We start from the raw sequence: 20,406 nt of genomic DNA, 5'->3' as shown, positions 1-20,406 counted from the left end.
CCAAGATGACCTCCAACCTTTACATCTCCCACAAGACCTTCTCTGTTAACAAGCAGCAGGTCCAGCAGGGCACTTTCCCTAGCTGGCTCCCTCACCAGCTGTGTCAGGAAGTTGTCTTCCACACACTCCAGGAACCTTCAGGACTGTTCCCTCTCTGCTGGGTTGTATTTCCAGAAGACATCTGGGAAGCTGAAGTCCCTCATGAGAACAAGGGCTGGTGATCACAAGGCCTCTGCCAGCTGCTTATAGAATATTTCATCAGCCTCTACATCCTGGCTGGGGGGTCTATAACAAACTCCCACCAAGGTGTCTGCTTCCTTTGCCTTCCCCTTGATTTGTACCCACAGACACTCCACATTGTCATTCACAGCATGAAATTCTAGGCACTCAAATCAGGCAGCAAATCATCCTGATACTCTGAGTGATTGTGTTGTGCTGAAAATGTTTAAATTACCTTCACCCTTTCCTTTTTTTGGTAGCAGGATATATGCCAATGCTATATTTCACCCTTCTCCATCAAAGACCTACCACAGATCCCATTAAAGACTTCATTATCACCTTTTGGGCCAGAGGAGGAACACATACTTACTCATAGGAGGAAGATGTGAGTGTTCCCCAGACATGCTGAGATCTGTCTGAAGATGAAATAGTCTCTAGTTAAAATTTTTGGTGTTCCTTTCCATTGTCAAGGTGGTCTATCCATTTGAGGGCTGTAAGGAGCTTGTTCAGGAATTTCAATGCTTCAGCTGAAAAGTTACACAGACAAGTCTGTCACAAGTTAATTAAGCTGAAGTTTAGGTAACAATGAACAGCTTTTCCTTACAAGTACAGTCCTCCACGAAAGCCAGTTCAACTATCTGCCTCCTTCAATGTCACCGTAGCTGATGGGTTTACAAGACCAAGCCACATACCTGGATTGTGCTTATCTGTCTGACATAGATCCCGCAGCAGTAAAAGCACAGCACCATTGGTTTTCAGATAGACCATCACAGATGAAGTCCAACCTACTTCTGCCCTGACACCACACTGGAAAACTAAAAGCTACGCCCTAAAAACCAGTAACAGTACCACTGCCTGTCCCATTGGTTTCCTCACACACATTTGTGGCTACAGCCAAAATCTTGAAAGATAGACATGTTAGCTTCAGGGGTATACTCTGCACACATCAAATGACTAAATATGACCATACTGTTAACACAAAGGTCAGTGTAAATATAAACCAGACTGAGCTTGTTGAAATCCAGAGGCCTGCTGACAAAAGTTTAACAATGAACTGCCATTTGCGACCAGAAGTCAATTAAATGTCATGAACAACTAAAGGAGAAGTTGCTCTGCTTCTAATAGCAGGCTAAGGTGATGGTGGACAGGGAGAAGGAAGCTTTCTGCTCACAGTTTCTGTTCCCTAATATCTCTCAGGGGTGCACACGTACAGTGAAACAGGTAGGACTTTCCATGTTCCCTGTGCAAAATCACATAATACAACAGGTCAGAAAGAGAGAAAAAACCCTGGATAAGAAATTCTGCCTCATTTGCCAAACTGGCATGTGGTAATGACCACAAAGCAAACTAGGTCTCTGAGGGGCTGATTACATGTGTTGTGCTCTCTACCCTTAAGCAGGTATAGGCCAGCTTCTCCAAGGAGAAGAAAAATTACACCTGTGCTCCCTTCTCCACTCACTGTCCCAGTTTGTGCTTCTTGGTTTGCTTTTGAGGGCAAGAGAATGAATTCCAATGAGAGAACAAAAAAACAAACAAACAAAAACCAAACCAACAAGGCCTACTCTGCCCAAGACAACTGATTTCTTATTTTTTAAAGAGCAGTTATTTCCAGTTTTAATATATGCCTTAATAAAGGCTAACTAATGAGTTGGCTTCCGTATAAAGGCTTTGTAGTTAAAGAGAAGGGGAATAGGGACCTTATTAAAATGAAAGCTCTATTGAATGTGGCATTTCAAGCCAGTTACCTCTTACCACTTTCTTTATTTGGGTCTCTAATTAAAAGGTTAACAAACATGAACAGTGAGCATCTGCTAGAACATAAGGAACCTCAGGTCTCTCTGCTTGAACCTTGAACTGAATTTAACTACTAGAGACTGTCAAGGATATAAAAGCAGCAAGTCTCTCTGATTCCTCAGAACAAACTTGCATAGGGAATGAAAATTATGGGGAATGATTAATAACAGGGATTGTCCTCCCACCTATAAGCCTACTGTTCTCACATAATCAGTACAAGGAAGGATTCCTTCTTCCTCATATTTGATGCCCTGCACTACGATGGTACACTGTAGTTACCACATGCACAGCACTAGTGAGAGGCACAGAGAGTTCTTCAGCAAAGCCAGCCTGGTGGGTTTTTGGAATGGCAATGAACACACCTAACAGATGGAGGGGGTAGGAAAGAGGAAATGACCTCTCAGCACAGAATGGCTCCTCAAAGGGTGCCATGGGCTTTCCAGCAGGAGGTATCTGCTGGAATTGAGGTTGCAAGCAGGCTCCATCAGTTCTAGTCCATTGTGCAGCACACCCAGCAGGCTCATGTATTTTCTGCTGGAATATCTGAAACATGCCCCATGCATAAATGAGCCTGTTCTCTCCTCATCCTAGGTCAGGATGCACATTTCTGTCAAACGTCACCATGCTTTCTCATTAAAGCCGACACCAGGTGTTTCTCAAAGAGAACACACATACAGTGGCACTACATAAATTGCTGCAATTCCACTGTGAGTCCAGTTCATCACAAAATTACTATGTCATCACGAGCAGAGACAGAACCAAAGCTCAATGGATGAAAGTCTCTGATAGCATTAACCCCTATATGTATGCTCCACTGATAGTTCACACCAGCTCTTTCAGCAGCACCAGGTGAATATTATCCCTGTAATCCAGACTGCTGAGCTGTGTAAATTCACAGGGCATCATTTGTCTTTGTTCTCACTGCTAGGCCCAAGAAGCACCTGGCTTTAGATAAGGGCAAGTACCAGAATCTAGGCATATAGTTGCAGGGAAGAAGTTGCAGCAGTCCAAAGAAGGGTAACAGGTTTATTGGTGGATAACTTAAGTGATGAGCCCTCAAATAAGATTTACTTCATTTCCTTCATTACATTGTTGTCCTGATTAGAGGTCACCAGGAAGAGCAGACCCCAGCACTTCTATAAAACACAGTCAGCAGCTCTGGCAGTACTAAATAGCACTAGCAAAATGTCAATAGATTTATACTGTAAACCCCTACCAGCTGCACCATTAAAAAAACATCTGCTCCTAAAAAGTACATGAGAAAGGGATCCCCAACAGTGCCATGTAGGTAGTCAAGAGTGATTTACTGCTCTGTGCAGGGTGCTAATACAGGCCTGAATCACCAGGTGTCTTCAGAAAGCAGAGAGACAGGAGCTTGTGTCACATGGAGGACAAGGTAAGAAAGCATTATGAAGGACACAGTCTGCCTGTCTTTCTCACATGAAGGACTTTGTAAAGCATTCCTGATCCTGTGGGAGTGGGTGAACAGATCCCCTCTGCACCTTTTCAGGGCACAGCAGTAGTCCTAAGCAGCTGAGCCAAACAATGCCAATGAGAACCTTAAGTTAGGCACTGCATATTAGACAAGGAAAACTACACAAGAAGTCTGATCCTGGTAAATACATCTCAAAAAACAGGTTCATAAGCTCTCCCTTTAAGTGGTTTTAGTGCTATCTTAGCACTAAAGTAAAACAGAAGGAGATAACATCCTGACAGGAGTGGTCATGAAATGAGGAAAAAAAGAAGACTGTAAGATAGGCCAGGGTCCATGACTATATGTGCCGGCTGTTGGGAGAGGACAGAAAATTAGCCATGAAAGTAAATATAACATCACAACCTGGAGGAGATACAGGAAAGTATCTGAAATAATGTGCTAGTGTATCTTGGATGCTTTCAAATTTCAAATGACATTCAGACCACTTGAAATCAAGTGTGGTCTTCCCCTTGATGTCAGTCATCTTTAAGTCAAGGCCTTCCAGGCCCCTTCAAGGCCCTCAAATTTTACAACTGGCTTTTATCTTCCATGGTTTCTGATTAATTCTTCCCAGTGAAGGAAAATTTCCCTATAAAGATGAATAGCACTTCACTCCTACAAACATTTGAAGTTAGAAGAGTGAGACCTTTCTCTTTTGCTCTAAGAGAACTGCAGTTGGAGAAGATCTGGCTCTTGTCATGACAATGAACTCAGTCATCTTCCTGGCATACTGTCTCACAGATTATATGCCTATTGGTTCCTTACCAACCCATTCCTCAACAATACCAGGAACTTCAGAACAAATACAGAAAGGAAGTTTTTCCAAGGTCCTTCTCCCTGAGCTCTTCTGATCTCTGAGGAATTTTTTTAAGCCCCAAAGTATTAAAGGTAGATTTTGGCACATGTGTTGCTGAAGCCAAATAGAAAGCCAGGCAGGAAATGAGAACATCTTTCACAGCAGACACTTTGCAGCTCTGAGACCACCTTCAAATAAGTGAGCAGCAATACAGCACACTGCAGCTGAACTTGATTAATGGCATTTTTCAGAGGAGGAACAGGTAGGCTTCCTCTGTCCTGCCATCAGGAAATGTATTTACAACATCAGATTTCCACCCTGTCAGAGACAATAATTAGAGCAGAATCCAAACTGCTTTTGCACCTGGCAAAGCTGTCATGCTTGAATATGCAGGTAGTGACTGTGAAGGCTCCTCAGCTGCAAGTGATGCAATAATACAGCAAGAAGCCATGCTAAGCATCCAACCTAGAGAGAGAGAAGGTACTGCTCCCACCAATTGGAGTCCATGCATAAATCTGGTGTTGGGTTCCATTCACAGTTTTGTCTCTGCTGCAGATATCTACCCTAGCAGATATCTGTACAAAGATTTCTCTAGGAGTACAATTTGAATCTACACATCTTCAGGGATTAAGAGCTCTCATTGGATCTTTTCCTTCTTTGAACTTGGTGGGAAGAGGAATTTTACTCTCCTGACTCTTCTGCACTGAATACATTTGCTTTTGTTCTGTTCCCTGAGCTTTAAGCAAGAAGAAAAAAATAGATGAGGAAATAGGTATGACAGAATCCATGTTAGTTTCCATTAAGAACAGCATTCTTTAGCTTTCTACCTGACCATCCTGTCCTTAAACTAAAGGATACTTCTGTTACCAAAGACTGCAGGATGGGTTGTTTTCAGCTGGAGTTTGTTCACCTGCTTTGCAAACTCTACCTGAATTACTTATTTGCCCTCCTGATGCCTCTGGCAATTTATTAGAGTATTTGCAGATACCTAAACATTACAAATCACGCACAAGCACAAATGTGTTTTATGTATTGATTTTAAACAAAACATGAATACACTGGCACTGTGTTTGCTGACTTCAGGCTTATTTTGAGTTTAAAGCTTATTTAAAATATTACATAAATTAGACCATTACCTTTTTTCTCTTACCATGAAATGCACAACTTTTCATTGAATCAGTCTTGCATTCCTGACTGCCAACAAAGGCTATTGTTTGATGTCTGCCACGCAAAACCTACTAAAAACTAAGGTTCATCACTTAATCCCAACCAGCATTTCCAGCCAATCAACAAGGCAAAAAATAAATTACTTTATCAAATCCAGTCTCCTTACATCTGCTTTACTCCCAACTGTAATACAATCACTTATAATTGAGTTGCAGTTTAATCAAATAAGTGGGACACCCCGTGAGGAAAAAGGAAGGGGAAAAAAAAAAAGAGAGAAAAAGGAAGAGAGAATCTAGGTCGCTCTGTTCTTAAAACAACAAAATAGGTAATTGCTTCTCTCCAAAGCATCCGTGCTGCACTTGAGGTATGTTTGAGACTTTACATAACTCCTACCACCTCTGAGTTAGCCAGCCCCTTCGTGATAAGGTACCACAAATGCCTCCTCCACACACATCCAGCAGTAGAGACGGCAGATCTCACCCAGCCTTTTCAGAGTGTATGGAAACCAGAAATACTCCAATCTATGAGATTTTGAGGGGATTTTTGTGAGTTTTTAAAGAAGAAGAGAAAGAAAAAAGTCAGGATTATTTTACTTGCATCTGCAAGTAAAATTAATAGAAATGCTCATCTTCAGCTGCTGTAGACCGACAGATCTCTGTCAAAAAAGACATGTTTAGAACAACTAAAATTTGTAAATTATATTATGTTGTATCACAGCAGTGCTCAGGACCTTGTTGTGCAGAATCAAACCCTGGGTTTCACTGGTCATCCAGATCTTGTCTCCGCTGGACTAAATTAGTTCAACTTGGTGGTTTTGAGTCAGGATTAAACTTTTAAGCACCTAAAACAGACCTAGTTTTCTACAGTACAAAGCAAAATAAACATTAAAATGGGCCCTAAATAAATGTCAGACAAATAGCCACACAAAAACCAGCATAAGATAGTATGTCTACAGCTGAGAAAAAATGACTGTGCTTAACTCAGGGTGACCAATTCAAACTAGCTGAGTTAAATAATGAAGTTAAAACAGCATTGAAGCTGACATACCCTGCATTTAAGCTGGGGAGAGAGTTCAATAAGAAGCTAAGTGAAAACTGTAGAAGCTTTGTCTTCACTTTAGACAGTGTGGAAGGAGAACACTCTTGTCTCTGGTGGTGACCTACAGGATGTGTTTTACTCACATATTCTAAGCAACTTTTACAACAGCTGCCAGCATACTAGGAACCCATGTATACTTTCTTGGAGGACAAGAACTGAGGTCCAGGCAGTACCACCTGAAAAGCCAGATAAAAAGCAAAACCAGAAGTCCTAATCAAGCTCCTTAGCCAGAAGGCAAGTCATTGCCTCCATGACAGGAGAACTCAGGCCACATGACCAGAAAAGTGCTTGATGACACAAGTGCTCTTGACACAGTGCTCAGAGATGTTAATTATAGTGGGATCTCTGCCTAACAGCATGCTTGCTAGCGACACAAAATGCAGAGTCAGGAGAAAGGCATGGTATGTTCCTCTTCTCTTTCAGAAACCAGCATCTTGCTAGGACAGTGATCTGTTGTCCTACCATCTGCCTGAGTGCCCTTGCTGAAGGTTTCCTTTGGGTAGGCACTCCTGAAGTAATCAGCCAGTTTTAAGAAGACTTGTGTGGAAAGTTACCAGCCACAGTGACAGAGCCTCACAGTGCTGCAGGAGACATTTGAGATCAAGGGACTCAGTCCTGCATATAAAACACACCTCTTATCCTGGGCACTGAGCCAGCACAAGGCACCCTCCTAAAGAGCCTACTTTCACAAAGAGTTAAGTCATATCAGAATGTGAGCCTGAGTCTAGGATATTGCCACAGTAGACAGCAGGAGCACAAAGAGATGAGCATAGACTGAGTCTAACAATCCGCTATCACAAGTAAAATAGTAGAGATTGGTACCAAGGAGGACAAAATAGCTTGTTCCCAGACAACTGTTTAAAACAGAGAAGAGATTCTAGGGAAATGCCTAGTTCTGAAATTATTTCTCAGCTGTAGTGCAAAACAAACAAATGAACAAATGTATTAAAAAAAGCTGCTTCCATGTGAGCTGTAGGTAGAAGTTACTATGGAGGGAATTTCAAGCTTTTCTTATTATGCTACATTCAAAATCACTGCCTGGGTTGAAACACCACAGTTGGGGAAAAAAGGAGAGTAGCTGTGAGCTTGCTTTACTCAGAAGAGACCTGATCAGCTATTCTGGAAATGCCTTTGCAAACTGACCAAGTCCTTTAAAAAAAAATAAATCATTTTCAATCTGAATATGATAACTGATTTCAGATCACCCTTGCAGCAGACCTCTCATCCTCTCATATGGATACAACAAGGTTAAAGTTTTCAGAAAAAGGAAAATTAACCACAGTTCTATGACAAATTTACCTAGAGGGCACACTGCTGGTTCCAAACAGATCTGGGCCAGATCCCTGGACCCTACCAGAGTCTCCTATATTGTAACATAAGAATTGAGTGTAAAACCTAAACTTCTTTCAAATAAGATTTTATTATGGACAGTCTTACAAGTGAAGAGTTGAAAATGTTCTCTGCTTTCTACAGAGGTACTCAGGAGTGAAAATTATTTCCTGCCTTACTGTCCCTATCTCTCTGGGCATGCACAATTACACTGATAGACTATTGGAAAACCACCTGAGATCTAGCTGCCATTTCTCCTCACTTTCCCCAGGAACAGGCTCCCCCAGAACCTGCCTCCTCTTCCATTGGTCAGAAACACTCTTAATTCCTGACTCAAGTATGTTCATGGCCAATTTATTCACATTATCCTTTTGCCAATGTTGTCTTTCACCTTAAGTAGCTCTTCCTTCACTGCTGTGTTTACCTCTCTTGTATACTTAGAGAGAGCAGTTGTGTCCCTTCTTAACCTTTTTGCTCAGAATTATAATGCATCTCCATGTAATTATAAACTTCCTCTTTGTTAGCCTCTTAATCTGTCACTGTGCAGCTTGTATGACATGGAATAAGAACTGCTGATATTTAAACTGCACATCCAGAAAAATGCAGAGGAGGAAGCTGGAATCATCACAAGTGTTTTAAATATAGAGAATGCAACAACAACAAAAAAATTTAAAAAGACTTGTCTATTTCTAATGGAGACTGAGATTTTTCTAAACATTCTCCAAAGCAGTTTCATTCCCAGCTGGAACTGCATAAAAGCTGCTACATTGATATGCTGGCAGTTACCAAAACCTCTGGATAGTTTCTCCTTCTCCTCAAATCTTTTGTTTGTTTTTGTTTATTTTGGGTTTCTTACATAAAATTAATTTTATTTAATGAAAAATTAAATGAAAATGCAAGGAGAAACTGGTTCATTCACAAGGAACAAAACATTTTCCTCAGTAGGAACCACTCATTCATTCAGGCATGAGCAGCATCCACACAGTTAACTCCAGCATAAAATAGATAGCTGTCACAGATTAAAAATACATCTCTTTGGATATGATGTCTTGCTCTTATGCAGTCTTTCAGGATTGTGATTAGTCTCTCCTCTTGATTGCTGAGAAAATACAAACTATGTATTCAAAAGTTTTCCAGTAAAGAACACATTTTTGTCAAGATTTCCAAAAGTCCTCTTGCAAATTAAAATTGCAATTAACATATGCATTTTCAAGGAATTTAATGGACATGTACACTTAGGACAGGCACTGGAACCAAAACCAAGCAGTTCCAGACAGTTTCTGTCCCTTCAGGGGGCATGCAGGAAGTCTCACAGTATATGCAATAACATGGTGGGAGGGAGGCAGAAAAAAGAAGAAAATTTCACAGGCAGTATCAAGTCAAGGACAAACTTTCAAGTCCATTAAGTAGGCAAGTTCACCTCTGCCAAGCACCAAGAAGCAGAAGTGAGAGAAGGAAAAAAAGAATGCTATTGCCATGAAGAGAAGGGCACTGTTCTGGTGCCCATGAGTTACACTTCACCCCCTCCTGCTCTTGGGATAATGGAGCCACATACTGCTTCCTATGCAACGGTACTGGGAGAGACACTGTCTAACCTGGAGAGCAAGTGACCTTCCTAAGCACACCCAGGGTTCTCCTACAGATGAGGCCAGCAGCTCAGACAGCCATCTCCCACTCAGTTACTTTAAATACAAGGTTCTTTTTTTTTTTCTTCTGATCAACTTTTCTTATGCTAGCTAGCAAAAAAGAATAGGTGGATCCAGGGACACAGAGACATGGCATTTCAGCTGTCTGCCAAACTAAGCATTGACACATTTCTTTGCCATCCCTGTTCCTTTAATTGTTGTCTGCCTTCCCATTCATTGCTCCCAATCTCTCAAGAGAAAAGAGGTATTAAAATAGCCCCATCATTCCAGACTTATGTTTCTTTGTTTCTTTCCTTATTTTCCTCAGAAGAAAATTCACAGCCATTTTAATCACAGATTTTTGTTGATGTTGCATGTTTGACATTCTTTCAAGGTCACCATCACTGCAAATAAGCCACAAGACTCAAATCATGCTGCAAAACCATAAATAGCTGCTAGGCAGCTTCATTCTTGTATGTATTGACAAATTCAAATTTTAAAAAGATGCACATCAAAGCCAGTAAATTAAATTTATTGTTTGTATCAATGAATTTCTGCAGGGTCATCACCCACCCAATTTGAAATCAGCTCATTCAAAAGCGAAGGGGGGGAAAAAAAATAAAAAACCTGTTCTCAAATTGCAGTGTGATCATCAATTTGTCCCTAGTAGAAAGACATAATTTGCTTAACGTGTTGTGTTTCTAATATGCACTGTGACTTGTACCAGTGATAGGAAGATCACTAGTAACCTTTGCCATGTCTGTAATTGCAGCTGCTACCTGTTAGCAAACCACATGATCATCTGCTCAGCAGCCTGTGGTAAATCTCAGGCTTCGCAGCAGAGCTGTACATCCTTTGAGACCTGTGTACCAGCCACTAAAGTAAATCTGCAAGTAACAGAACTGCCTATATCCAGGCTCTTACAATCAAGCTGTAAATGAGGAAATAAGATGGCAACCAAGATAGTTCTTAAAGCCATAACTTAGCCAATGTTTAAAGGTACTGTTAGCCTTCAGCAAGCACTTGATTTCAGCACACGGAATGAGTATACAAAGGCAGTGCAGAGTTGCAGACTCCCAAAGAGGAGGACTCAGGGCTAAGACAGAGAGCTTTCTGCCCCACGCTGGAAGAGCAGAGTCAGAGAACTTGGAAGAGCCTCAACATGCTGCATCTGCAGCTGTTGGAAGTGGGAGAAGAACTTCTGTACCTTTGAGGAACTAATATCCCATAGTCACCACTTTAAGACCTATACCCCCTCTCCAAGGGCCTAAAAAACTGTGGATTTCAATCTTAGAGAACACTAGAACCTGTCTCTGTTCCCGAGTCTCAGCACCACCCTCTATTCTCTCTCTTTCCTCTCTGAGCATCATCCTATATTGTTTGAAGGGGGGACTGTGATGTTCCAACAGAAAATCATGCATTTTCATGGAGCTCTCTCACATGAGGCAAGCCAGTGCCAACACACTACAGATCTGTCCCTCTTTCTGGCAGCCTTTCCTGCTTACCACCATTCCTCTTCTAGGTCTCCTCAACAATTTTGTGGCCTTCAAAAACTGCTGGAGATCTTCTAATCTCCAGGCAGCTGTCACAGATTTTATACTGCAGTTTCCCATGCAAACGTCTTGCCGCTAGAATGGATTTCTGTGCTGTTGGCCTTCGGGGTGATCCAGAATTAAAGAAATATTCCTGTCCTCCATACAAGCAGGATGCCTGTCATCCCTTGAGAATGGAGAGACTTTGCAGAGATTACTGAGGCCTTTTGGAGTTTTGTGCATTACTACAGTGCTAACAGACACAAACTGTCCATACACTATCAACTCAGCAAGATTTCTAAACACATGTAGACCTTATGGATTTTATTTCATTGCTTTAATTCTAATGAAAGCACAAATCCCTCCCATCTACATCAGCATTCATATACAGCCGCCTTCTCTAATGGTTGCACATGAGAAGTGAATAGGTCTTCTCCACAGCTAACAGCTGAACTTCCCTCTCCCCAAGGACCAATAAAAAGGCAAGTCAGTAGCTTGTATTTTCAGAGTCCCATTTCACCAGGAAGGTCTGAATAACTCATATATTATGCACTAGACTCTTGCCCAGCTCCAGATCCACTGCTGCAGATAGTGCTTTCTATGCAACACAGGCCAAAAATTCAGCATTGACAAATTATTTTTGTGCCAGAAGTATGCAGCTGGCAAGAAACCACAACTTCGTCTCCATGAGAACAAACTTCAATTTAAAAAAAAAAAAAAAGAAAAAGAAAAAAAGAGCCAGAAAGATACAAGTGTACAGCAATAGATGTTAATACAAAAAGTATGCAGGACTTCATTCAAGGTGGTAGACAGGGAATCAAAGAGAAGCTTCTTTTTTCTGCCATGAAGGATTTCTAGACAAAGTCCTTAAAACATGTGAAATTTCCTTATTTCTCCCTGAGACAGAAAATTTCACTCTTATCCCTGTCACTGCAGGCTCTTGGCAAGCAGATGCTCAGTGGAAGAATCTTAGTTAAGCTTTTTGTGGAACACCTCTACATTCTTCAGAATGTCAAGTCTAAACCTCCCCAGATGTGGCTTTGAACAATACCCATGTGTCCTGTCACTGGATCCCAGGGAGAAGACCTCAGCATCTCCCTCGCCGCTTCCTCCCCTCAGGAAGATGTAAAGAGCAATGAAGTTGCTCCTCGGCCTCCTTTTCTCCAGCATAGACAAACCCAGAGTGCCTAACCACTCTGCATAGGACATGCCTTCCAGACCTTTCCCCAGGTTTGTGGCCCTCCTCCAGACTCATTCAAGGACTTTCATATTGTTCTCAAATTATGGGATCAGAATTGCACACAATATAGGCCAAAGTTATCAGACAATTAAGGTAGGTAGGCCCCCAAGTGCTACAGTGGGCTAGTGGCCTTCTGTCTCATTTTCTCCAATCTTTGTGATTTCAGATCACCTGCCTGGAAAACAAAAGACCTTACATGTCACAGATTTCAAGGATTACAGGCAAAGGAGACCCCAGAAGTAAGTAACAGCACTACTTGTTGGCACTACAGCTTGCAGTTCTGAGTTACAATTTCTGTCCTGCTCCAGGACTTCACACATCAACATACATAGTGGAGTGCAGTCCAGGTGATGCATGAAGTTACAGAGCAGGAGAGAGGCTCAGCAGAGAACTGCAAATGTGAGGAACAAAAAGCTGAGTTGGAAGAGAAGGCAGATACTACTATGTTTATTCCATTGTCTGTTTCACCCTGGACAGGTTTGTATTGCCTCTGATTGCACACAATCTCATTGACTTCTTCAGGGAAAATCAAGGACTTAATCCCCACATCACAAGCAATTAAAGTGAGGCAAATGCAGCAGCAGCATGTACACACTGTAAGCCACACAGAAGCCACACTGCCAAGATGTTACTGAACATTATTATAATTTCCATTCAGGCTTATCTGGCATTCACACACACTGACATCTTCACTAATACAAGCTTAACTCATGGTCTGCTTTTTCAGACCTTATGGACAGTGACTTAAAACCAATTATCTTCAGGAGTGTTTAAATCTCTGCTTATGTTCAAGAATGAGGCAATTCCCTCTGGACTGAGTTCTGTGGTATACCTCGCTGAATCAAATCTGCCAGTAAGGGACTGGCAGTCCCCTCCTGATGACATAGTACAGATGGAAATCTAGTGGTATTTGTCTTCTGCCTACAGTATTTTAAGAATCCTTATGAACCACAACAAGCCTCCGCTGAATCTTCAGAGATAAAGAAGATTATCTCTAACACCAAACAGCAGTTCTCACCCTAAGCTGCTGCCAATAAACAGAAAAGCATGCCTGTAATATAGTCCAGTGAATATCCATCCAGAAACTCATATGTACCCTTCCTCCAGATGGGGCTTGCATTCCACAATGAATTCAAGGAGTGCTGGCAGCATGAAAAAGAAATTTAGACTCTATCATTTATATGTATCATTATGTATGAAATTAGTTACATGGTTAATCCACAGGCTGACATGAAGAAAATCACTTTTTAATCCCAGCTAGACATTTTTCCTCTCCATGGCGATAAAAAGAATGCAGTAAAAGGGCCCTGCAACAACACCATATAATACATAGTTAATTGTGGCTGTTCAGTACATCCTTATCTTCACAGCCTTCTGGTCTGCACAGTGCAGGTAGGTTTCTGTTGTAAGATTATCTTTCTCCCTTTAACCACATCATTATCCCACCTCAGACAAATCCTCCTCATCTTCCCTTTTCTTTTTCCATGTGAAAAAGATCCTTGCCAAAGGATCTTTCCATGCCAAAGATCCTTGGCCCTCAGGTCTCTCAGTAACAGGATGACAGACAGCAGAGCTTCATGAAGTTTAGCGTCTCTTCTACTTCAGCCTGTTATCCCTATTTGTCCAAGCCACCAGTGACAGAGGAAATAATAAAATGCAGTGTGACAGTCAGGTGTTAATACACCCCTTGCTGTCACGCAGCTTATGAAGAAATACGCAGTGAATAACACATGGCTAAATTCCTCCAAGTACCATTTCACATTCTCCACTTCCAGATTTTTCCTGAGAACTCATACACTTTGGTCATTATGACACTGCTCCAGAGCTCTGACCTGGCTTGGTAAAGAGCACTCTTAATGTAAAATACAATCACAAAAATCACTCTGGTTGTCTTCATTTACAGAACTGTCACAGGAACAGCAAAGTGACCAATCGCCCTGACTACACAAGCATGATAACGTCTGCTGGTGTGGCAGGGTCAGAGGTAGAAAACCTCCCTTTGCTGTATCTGTTTCTTCTGTGGAAGAAGCAGCGGCAATTTTAAGCCTCTAGGTTTCCTCTTGCTACTTTCTTCCTGTTGTCCTACACAGTTTATCAACATCATGGCTACATTTCGTACCCATGGCGTCTGTCACTGTCAAACAATAAATGGAGTGGCTTTTACAGTGGGTGCTGAAAGGTCTGAGGAGCATAAAAACCCCACAGAAACAAATTGGTCAAATGAGCTAATATTTTCTACTGCTTTTTTTCTGGATCACAGTCCCCAGTGCTAATGAAAGGGTCAAGGCTTTTACCTTGAAGAGGCCAGGGATTTCCAAAGAGACATTTTAAGCTTGTCAACTGTCAGACAAAGACTCTGCTGCCAACACTAGCAGCAAAATCCCAGTGCTGGCAGCACAACAGAGGATGGTCTTCACCTGAGAAGAAACAGTGGGCTTCTGCAGACCCCATTTGACAACAAGTCAGGGAATGAACACATTCTACTTCAGCAATAGAACCTACCAAACTGATTTCACAAAACCTACAACCTCTGGTCACGAGACTTCCAAACAAAGCAACTCTCCACAACATAACTGCTTTTCCTTGCTCGCTAACTTAGCTCACCTACCTAACAGAACACCTTCTTGCCTTCTTCCACTCTGACGGGCAAAACTTCAATGAAAAACAAATCTGCTTGTCCTGTGCCATTTGAGACAGGAAATGTCTTCACCAATTGCTTCAAAAGCAATGGGAGAACTCCCATAGGAATGTTCAGCTAAGGCTACTGTTTACTGGTAATTGAACAGAGTGTGAGACCTCCTGTTCTTCGAGAAGGGGAGTTTGGAGGTAGGGGAGCAAGGATGTTTTGCTTCCAGTACCTTCTCTGATCACTCCAGTATGAAGACACCTGGTCCCACAGTTGTCCTAAGCTTCAGAGCCCTGCACAGCCCTGTTCAGCAGGAAAAGGGCAAAAGCACCCCACCTGCAAACGGTTCTCAGAGCTAGGCTCTTAGCTGCCATAAGCCCTGGCCTAAGCCCCACTTTGGTGCTGGATGCAGGGAAGAGAAAATGCAATGTCCACAATGCTCAGACAAGGAAACCCCATACTCTGTAAATTGGAAGGGACCTTACTAACAAAATCTACAATATTTTTTTTCCTTCTCCAAGGAGTGCCAGAACACATTTTAAGGGTAAGAACTTTTGCACCATTAAAAAATCATAAGCAGACAGCAAAATTAATTCAGAGCTGTTCTGGAAAAAGCTGCATTAAAGTAAAATCAAAGAGCCATGAAATCCACTGGAAGATGCACCCTGAAACTGGGAACTATAAAAAAAGCTTACTAGCCGATCACACCATGTAACCTAGTCAAAGCAAGGCTGTCATCAGCCAGCGGTTTGGTCCTTTGTTCAGTTTGGGCATCTCCCTCTGGAGGTCTCAACTGGTAGACAAAAAAGGAAATTAAAGAAACAAACTGTAACCTTTAGTCTTGGCTTGCTATGCCAGTGTAGCCAGATTGCATGCTCGCATCAGCTTGGGCTTTAACTCCAGTGGGACTCAAGGATCCGCAATCACCTTTACTTTCCATGTTATATTTGCCCTGGGAGATGTTATTTTTCCTCTTTGAAATCATTTCTAATTTTAAAATAGGTCTCCACTTTATGAGTTATAATTTCCTGTATTTTACCACTCTGCAGAGACTTCTACTTGATTGAGTAAGTGGGCAAGTTCCAGACACATTTTGCTAATACATTAAGTCAGCCATCAAAAGAGATGGTGTTCTGGGCAGCATCTTGATAGACATCAGAAACTCAGGCTTCATCAAAAGATGCTTTTTGCATTTGCCTTCTCAGCAACTCCTTTTATAATGCAAATGCTGGCCCTGGCAAGCAACATTATGCTAGGATGAATGTCTGCCCAGAACAGGCACTGTTAAGCACAGGCAGACACTGCTTTCAACTCAGGTTTGTCACTAAGCTGCAAGAAAAGGCATGCACCTCAGCTGTTACTCCTTTGCTGCAACCTTCCTCCCCCTGCCTTCAACTGCAATCTCCAAGCAGTCATTTCCCTTTAGTGGATTCATGGTTCACCAGATGCAGTGGCTAAATCTCCAGTTTGCAGGTACACTTGTTCACTTCTGTGTAAGCAACCTTATTCACACTGTAGCTAATAGTGCAAAATGTGCTTTTCTCAAAACTGTTTCTCCTTCAGAACAGGCATTGAAGCGTGATGAAATCTAATGCTGCTACCCCACAAACCACTTATCTTCTCACATAGATATCTTCCTATCTTGCTATTTTGTGCTATCAAATTTGACCCCTTCTTCTCCAGTTTGATCTTCCTATTCAAAACATTCCAATTAAAAGTTGGGTTGCTTGCTCTATTTTTAACTATAAGAGTTTTGCACCCTTTGTGGGGAAAAAACAACAACAACCAAACAAACAAACAAAACCACAAAAAAACCCAAACAAACACAAAAAAAACCACCAAAACCAAACAAACAATAGCAGATCCTGTGCTTTCAAAGATGAAAATCATGTTTCTATGTCATGAGAGTCTTATAGTAAATTTTGAAGCTGCATGACATCAATAACAACATGCATGAAACATTTCTGCAGTCCCATGACTCTACACTTTCTCCAAAGTAAAATTTACGGAAAATGATTGGATGAGATACAGTACAAAAGAGGATAATCAGAAACACCTCATTGACTTCCACTGAGATTAACTATTTCACTTCCCAACAGCAGCCAGCATTCAGCATAGTCTCTGTGACAGCTTGGTTTTGACTAAATGTTATGGGCAAACAGCCCAGAAAGACAACATGACTGTGGCAGAACAAAGGAATCTGTTCTTAAATATTTCTTCTTTTTTTTTTTCAGTTTCCCTCCTTCACACCACTACCTTTCCTACTTCTTGCTGTTAGGTTAGAAACAATTAATCACATGTGGAAGAAATATACCGAAACCATATAAGAGGTTAGCCTCAAATTCAGGTGGAGTGTGAGAAGGATACTTTATTACTGTTCCCCATTTATTGTTGCAATAACGTTACTGAAAATAACTCTCCAAATACAAGGTAGAAAAATTCCTGCACTGGTCACTTTTTGGTCAAGGTCTGGCCACTATTTGGGAAGAGGATAAAAAAGTGGCTCACGCTCAGACATAAAAGGCTCCTCTTTCTTAGAGTTTACTCTGGCTAAACCTGTCTGCAGCCTTTGCAATACCAGCCTCAGTGGCATGGCATGAAGCAAAGCAAGACCTGCACATTGTATAGCAGGTTATGCAGCCATCTAGTAGGGTTATGCAGCCATCAGATTAGGCATGACCTAGGGCCTGCACACCTTCTGTGGAAGGTCTCTCCCCCTCACATGGGGCTTCAGTCTCTGCTTGTTGCTGCCCTCTCCTGCTCAGATTCTTCAAACACTTGGCTCCGGGAACATGAATCAGTGACAGGCATGCTTTTCCCAGCCCTCAAACAACTCTTTCAGCTGCAGACCCTGCCAGAGGCCCATAGCAGAGTATTCTCTCTCTTGTCAGGTACAAAGTGTGTGGAGAAATAAGGGATCAGGTACACCTTTGCCAACCACACTTACCCCCAAGAGCTTGTTTCATAACAAAATCCATGGTGATGGCTTACGGGTGCTGCCCACCTTCACACCTGCACAGCGACCAGGAATCCTTAGAGGGCAGCCTGCAAAGAGGCACAATCAAAAGAGGAATGCTGTCTTAGGAGGAGAAGAGGCTACGGTCTGGTCTTTCACATCTCTCTCCCCACAGTTTTCCTCCCCTCATCTAAGTGCAGGCAAACTTTCAAACCCCATCCCTGCAGACCATCACTTTGCAGGACAAGGCAGCCCCTGGCAGCTGGGGAGCAGAGCTACATGCAGGCAGGAGGGCGACAGGGGCGAGAAAGAGCAGGTTAGGGGCAGGGTGGTTTCCTCAGGCACGGTAGGTGAGCCTGCAGGTGCAGTGCAGTTCTCCTCAAGGCTGGTCTCCTGCAGACGGGCAGGAAAGCGTTAAACCTTTGAACTTTCTCATTTCTCCTCCTGCCTCTCGCCCTCACAGATTTCGGAGGGCCAGCTCCGGAGCGGCAGCTCCGCCGAGGGGGCGTTTGAAGGTGAAGCGCTCCGCAAGCGGCCGGGGGAAGCCGGGCGATCCGGCTAGGGATGCAGCCCGGGCAGCAGGATGGAGAGCACGGATGCGGGGCAGGCTCCCCCATCCTAACCCCTCAGGAACCTCACCCCGAAAGCCCCCAGGGCAGTGCCCGTGAGGGAGCGCTGGGACGGCTCAAGGTTGAGAGCAGCAGCCGCAGGTGCAGCACAGCAGTCCCGCGCAGGCTGCTGCCTCCCTCTGCTGGCCCCGGCCCCGCCGAGCGGCGGGGGCGGCTCCGGGGCAGACTGCCGGCCCCTCGGCACCGGCTTCGGTAGGGGGTCAGAGCCCTGCCGTGGGGCCCGCCAGCACCCGGGAGGACAAGGGCTTCTTCCCCCATCCCTCCTGCCCCCACCCCACCTCTCCTCGCTGCCCTTCCGCAAGCCGGTCGGCACGGAACGGCCCGGCGCCGGTACCTCGCTCGGCGGGCGCTGAACGGAGCTGAGCTGTGCTGTGCTGAGCTGAGCTTGTCGGCGGCTCCGCTCCGCTCCTAGAGGCTCCGGCCGGCGCCCATGTGCTTGCGGGCTGCCGGGGAAGTTGCGGGCGCGATGTGGGGAAAAGAGAGAACCAGTCCAGAGCTTCTCCCTACTTTTCCCCCGCGCCCCTCTTTTTATCACAGGATTTCCGGACCATCCCACCGACACGGTCCCTCCTTCCTCCTCCCCTCGTTGCGGGAGCTGGGCTCTCTCCCTCCCTCTGCCTCCGGCTCCCCCGCCCCTTCCCTGCGCCGTCCTCGCCCCTCGAAGCTGACCGCGGAGGAGCTGACCCACAGCGCTCCCCAGCCCCTCCGAGGGGTGCATGTCCCCCTGCCTGCCGCACCCAGGTGTCCTTGCGTTTTGCTGCTGGGGAAGGAGGGGAGGCTGTCAGCCCTCTGTTGCATTTTGCAGTTGCTTCCTTGCATCTCCTGGGGAAGCCAGTGTGTGTGCCAGAGGGAAATCTCTGCAAATACGGCTTCCTGCAAGAGGGGGAGGGTGGGAGAACCATTCGCGTCTTCTGAGTCCTTTCCGGAGATCCCCTCTCATTCCCTAGGTCTTGAAAGGAGTTGGAGAGGCAAGGAAGAAGATAGGGAGGGAGCAGAACCTTCTCCTCCCTCCTTCGCCTCGGGTTTCACTATGGCCGGAGAAGGACCGCCGGCTGTTCGGCTCGGTTCGCTCGCTATCCAGCGGTGTTTGCAGCGCGGGAGGAGGCTGTGTGGGGACAGGGGAGGGCGAAGGTGGTTGGGGGCAGGAGGGCAAGGAGAGAGGAAGGGGAAAAACCTCTCCCAGTGGTTGCCCACTGAAGGGCGCGAGTGCTGAGATCCGCTGTCCGGGCCGGGCTCGGGACTGCATCTGAAGGTGAGGAGGACGGAGCTGGTGCGCTGCAAGCGGTAGTGGCAAAGCAAAGCAAAACCCCCTTCAGGGCACCAGCGCCCACTTTCTGGGATGCCGGCACCCAGCTCCGGGCTGAGTGAGGAGGGGACAAGCTCTGCTGCTGGTCCGCTCTCCTGTCGCCTGCAGGAGATGTAGGACAGCAGCCCCCAAAGCAACCGATATGGGGCTAAAAAGGGGGATGGGGAGGGGCGGGGCGCGGGATGGTGCTGGCAGGAGTGGAAGCCCTGCGGTGGGGGAGCAGCGAGGCCTGCATCCTGATGAGACAGGCACGGCCCCTTGGGCGGCCGCCTCTGAAGGTCAGGGAGGGCGCCGGGGGGGAAGGGGTGCAGGTCCGCAGGCACGACTGGCAAACCAACGCCCCTCGGGGCGGCGATGCCAGCCACCGGGGCTCCTCAGCCTGCAAAGCTCCCGGGTACCGGCTGCAGATGGGGGACAGCATGCTTTTGCACTCCCACCTGGGTCTGACTCTGTGCCCCGAGCCTGTCAGTGTTTAAGAGGCAATGATCATCTCGTCCAACTGCCTGATCAACGCAGGTCAGCCTGGGTTATGAGGCAGTTGGACTACGTGATCACTGTAGGTCCCTTCCACTGAACTATTCTACTCTATACAAAAAGCTCCCAGAAAGGCACTTT

General features: G+C 44.6%; 1 protein-coding gene across 2 annotated transcripts in view; it reads right to left on the bottom strand.

The window, feature by feature from the left end:
* CPLX1 (complexin 1) overlaps nt 1–19,025 on the bottom strand; it is a 108,085-nt gene extending 89,060 nt beyond the window's left edge. For both annotated transcript variants that reach the window (XR_007891870.1, XM_051643387.1), the window contains exons 1-2: nt 18,820–19,025; nt 17,848–17,945 (exon numbers count right to left, since the gene is read on the bottom strand). Coding sequence is in view for 1 of the 2 variants with exons in the window: in XM_051643387.1 (XP_051499347.1) it covers nt 17,848–17,878 (31 nt within the window). In the remaining variant the exon portion in view is untranslated. The remainder of the gene's footprint in view (nt 1–17,847; nt 17,946–18,819) is intronic.
* Nucleotides 19,026–20,406: the final 1,381 nt, after the last annotated feature.

This window comes from Apus apus, chromosome Z (genome assembly GCF_020740795.1).
Source record: "Apus apus isolate bApuApu2 chromosome Z, bApuApu2.pri.cur, whole genome shotgun sequence".
Lineage (NCBI taxonomy): Eukaryota > Metazoa > Chordata > Aves > Apodiformes > Apodidae > Apus > Apus apus.
This window is presented reverse-complemented; position numbering and strand designations above follow the sequence as displayed.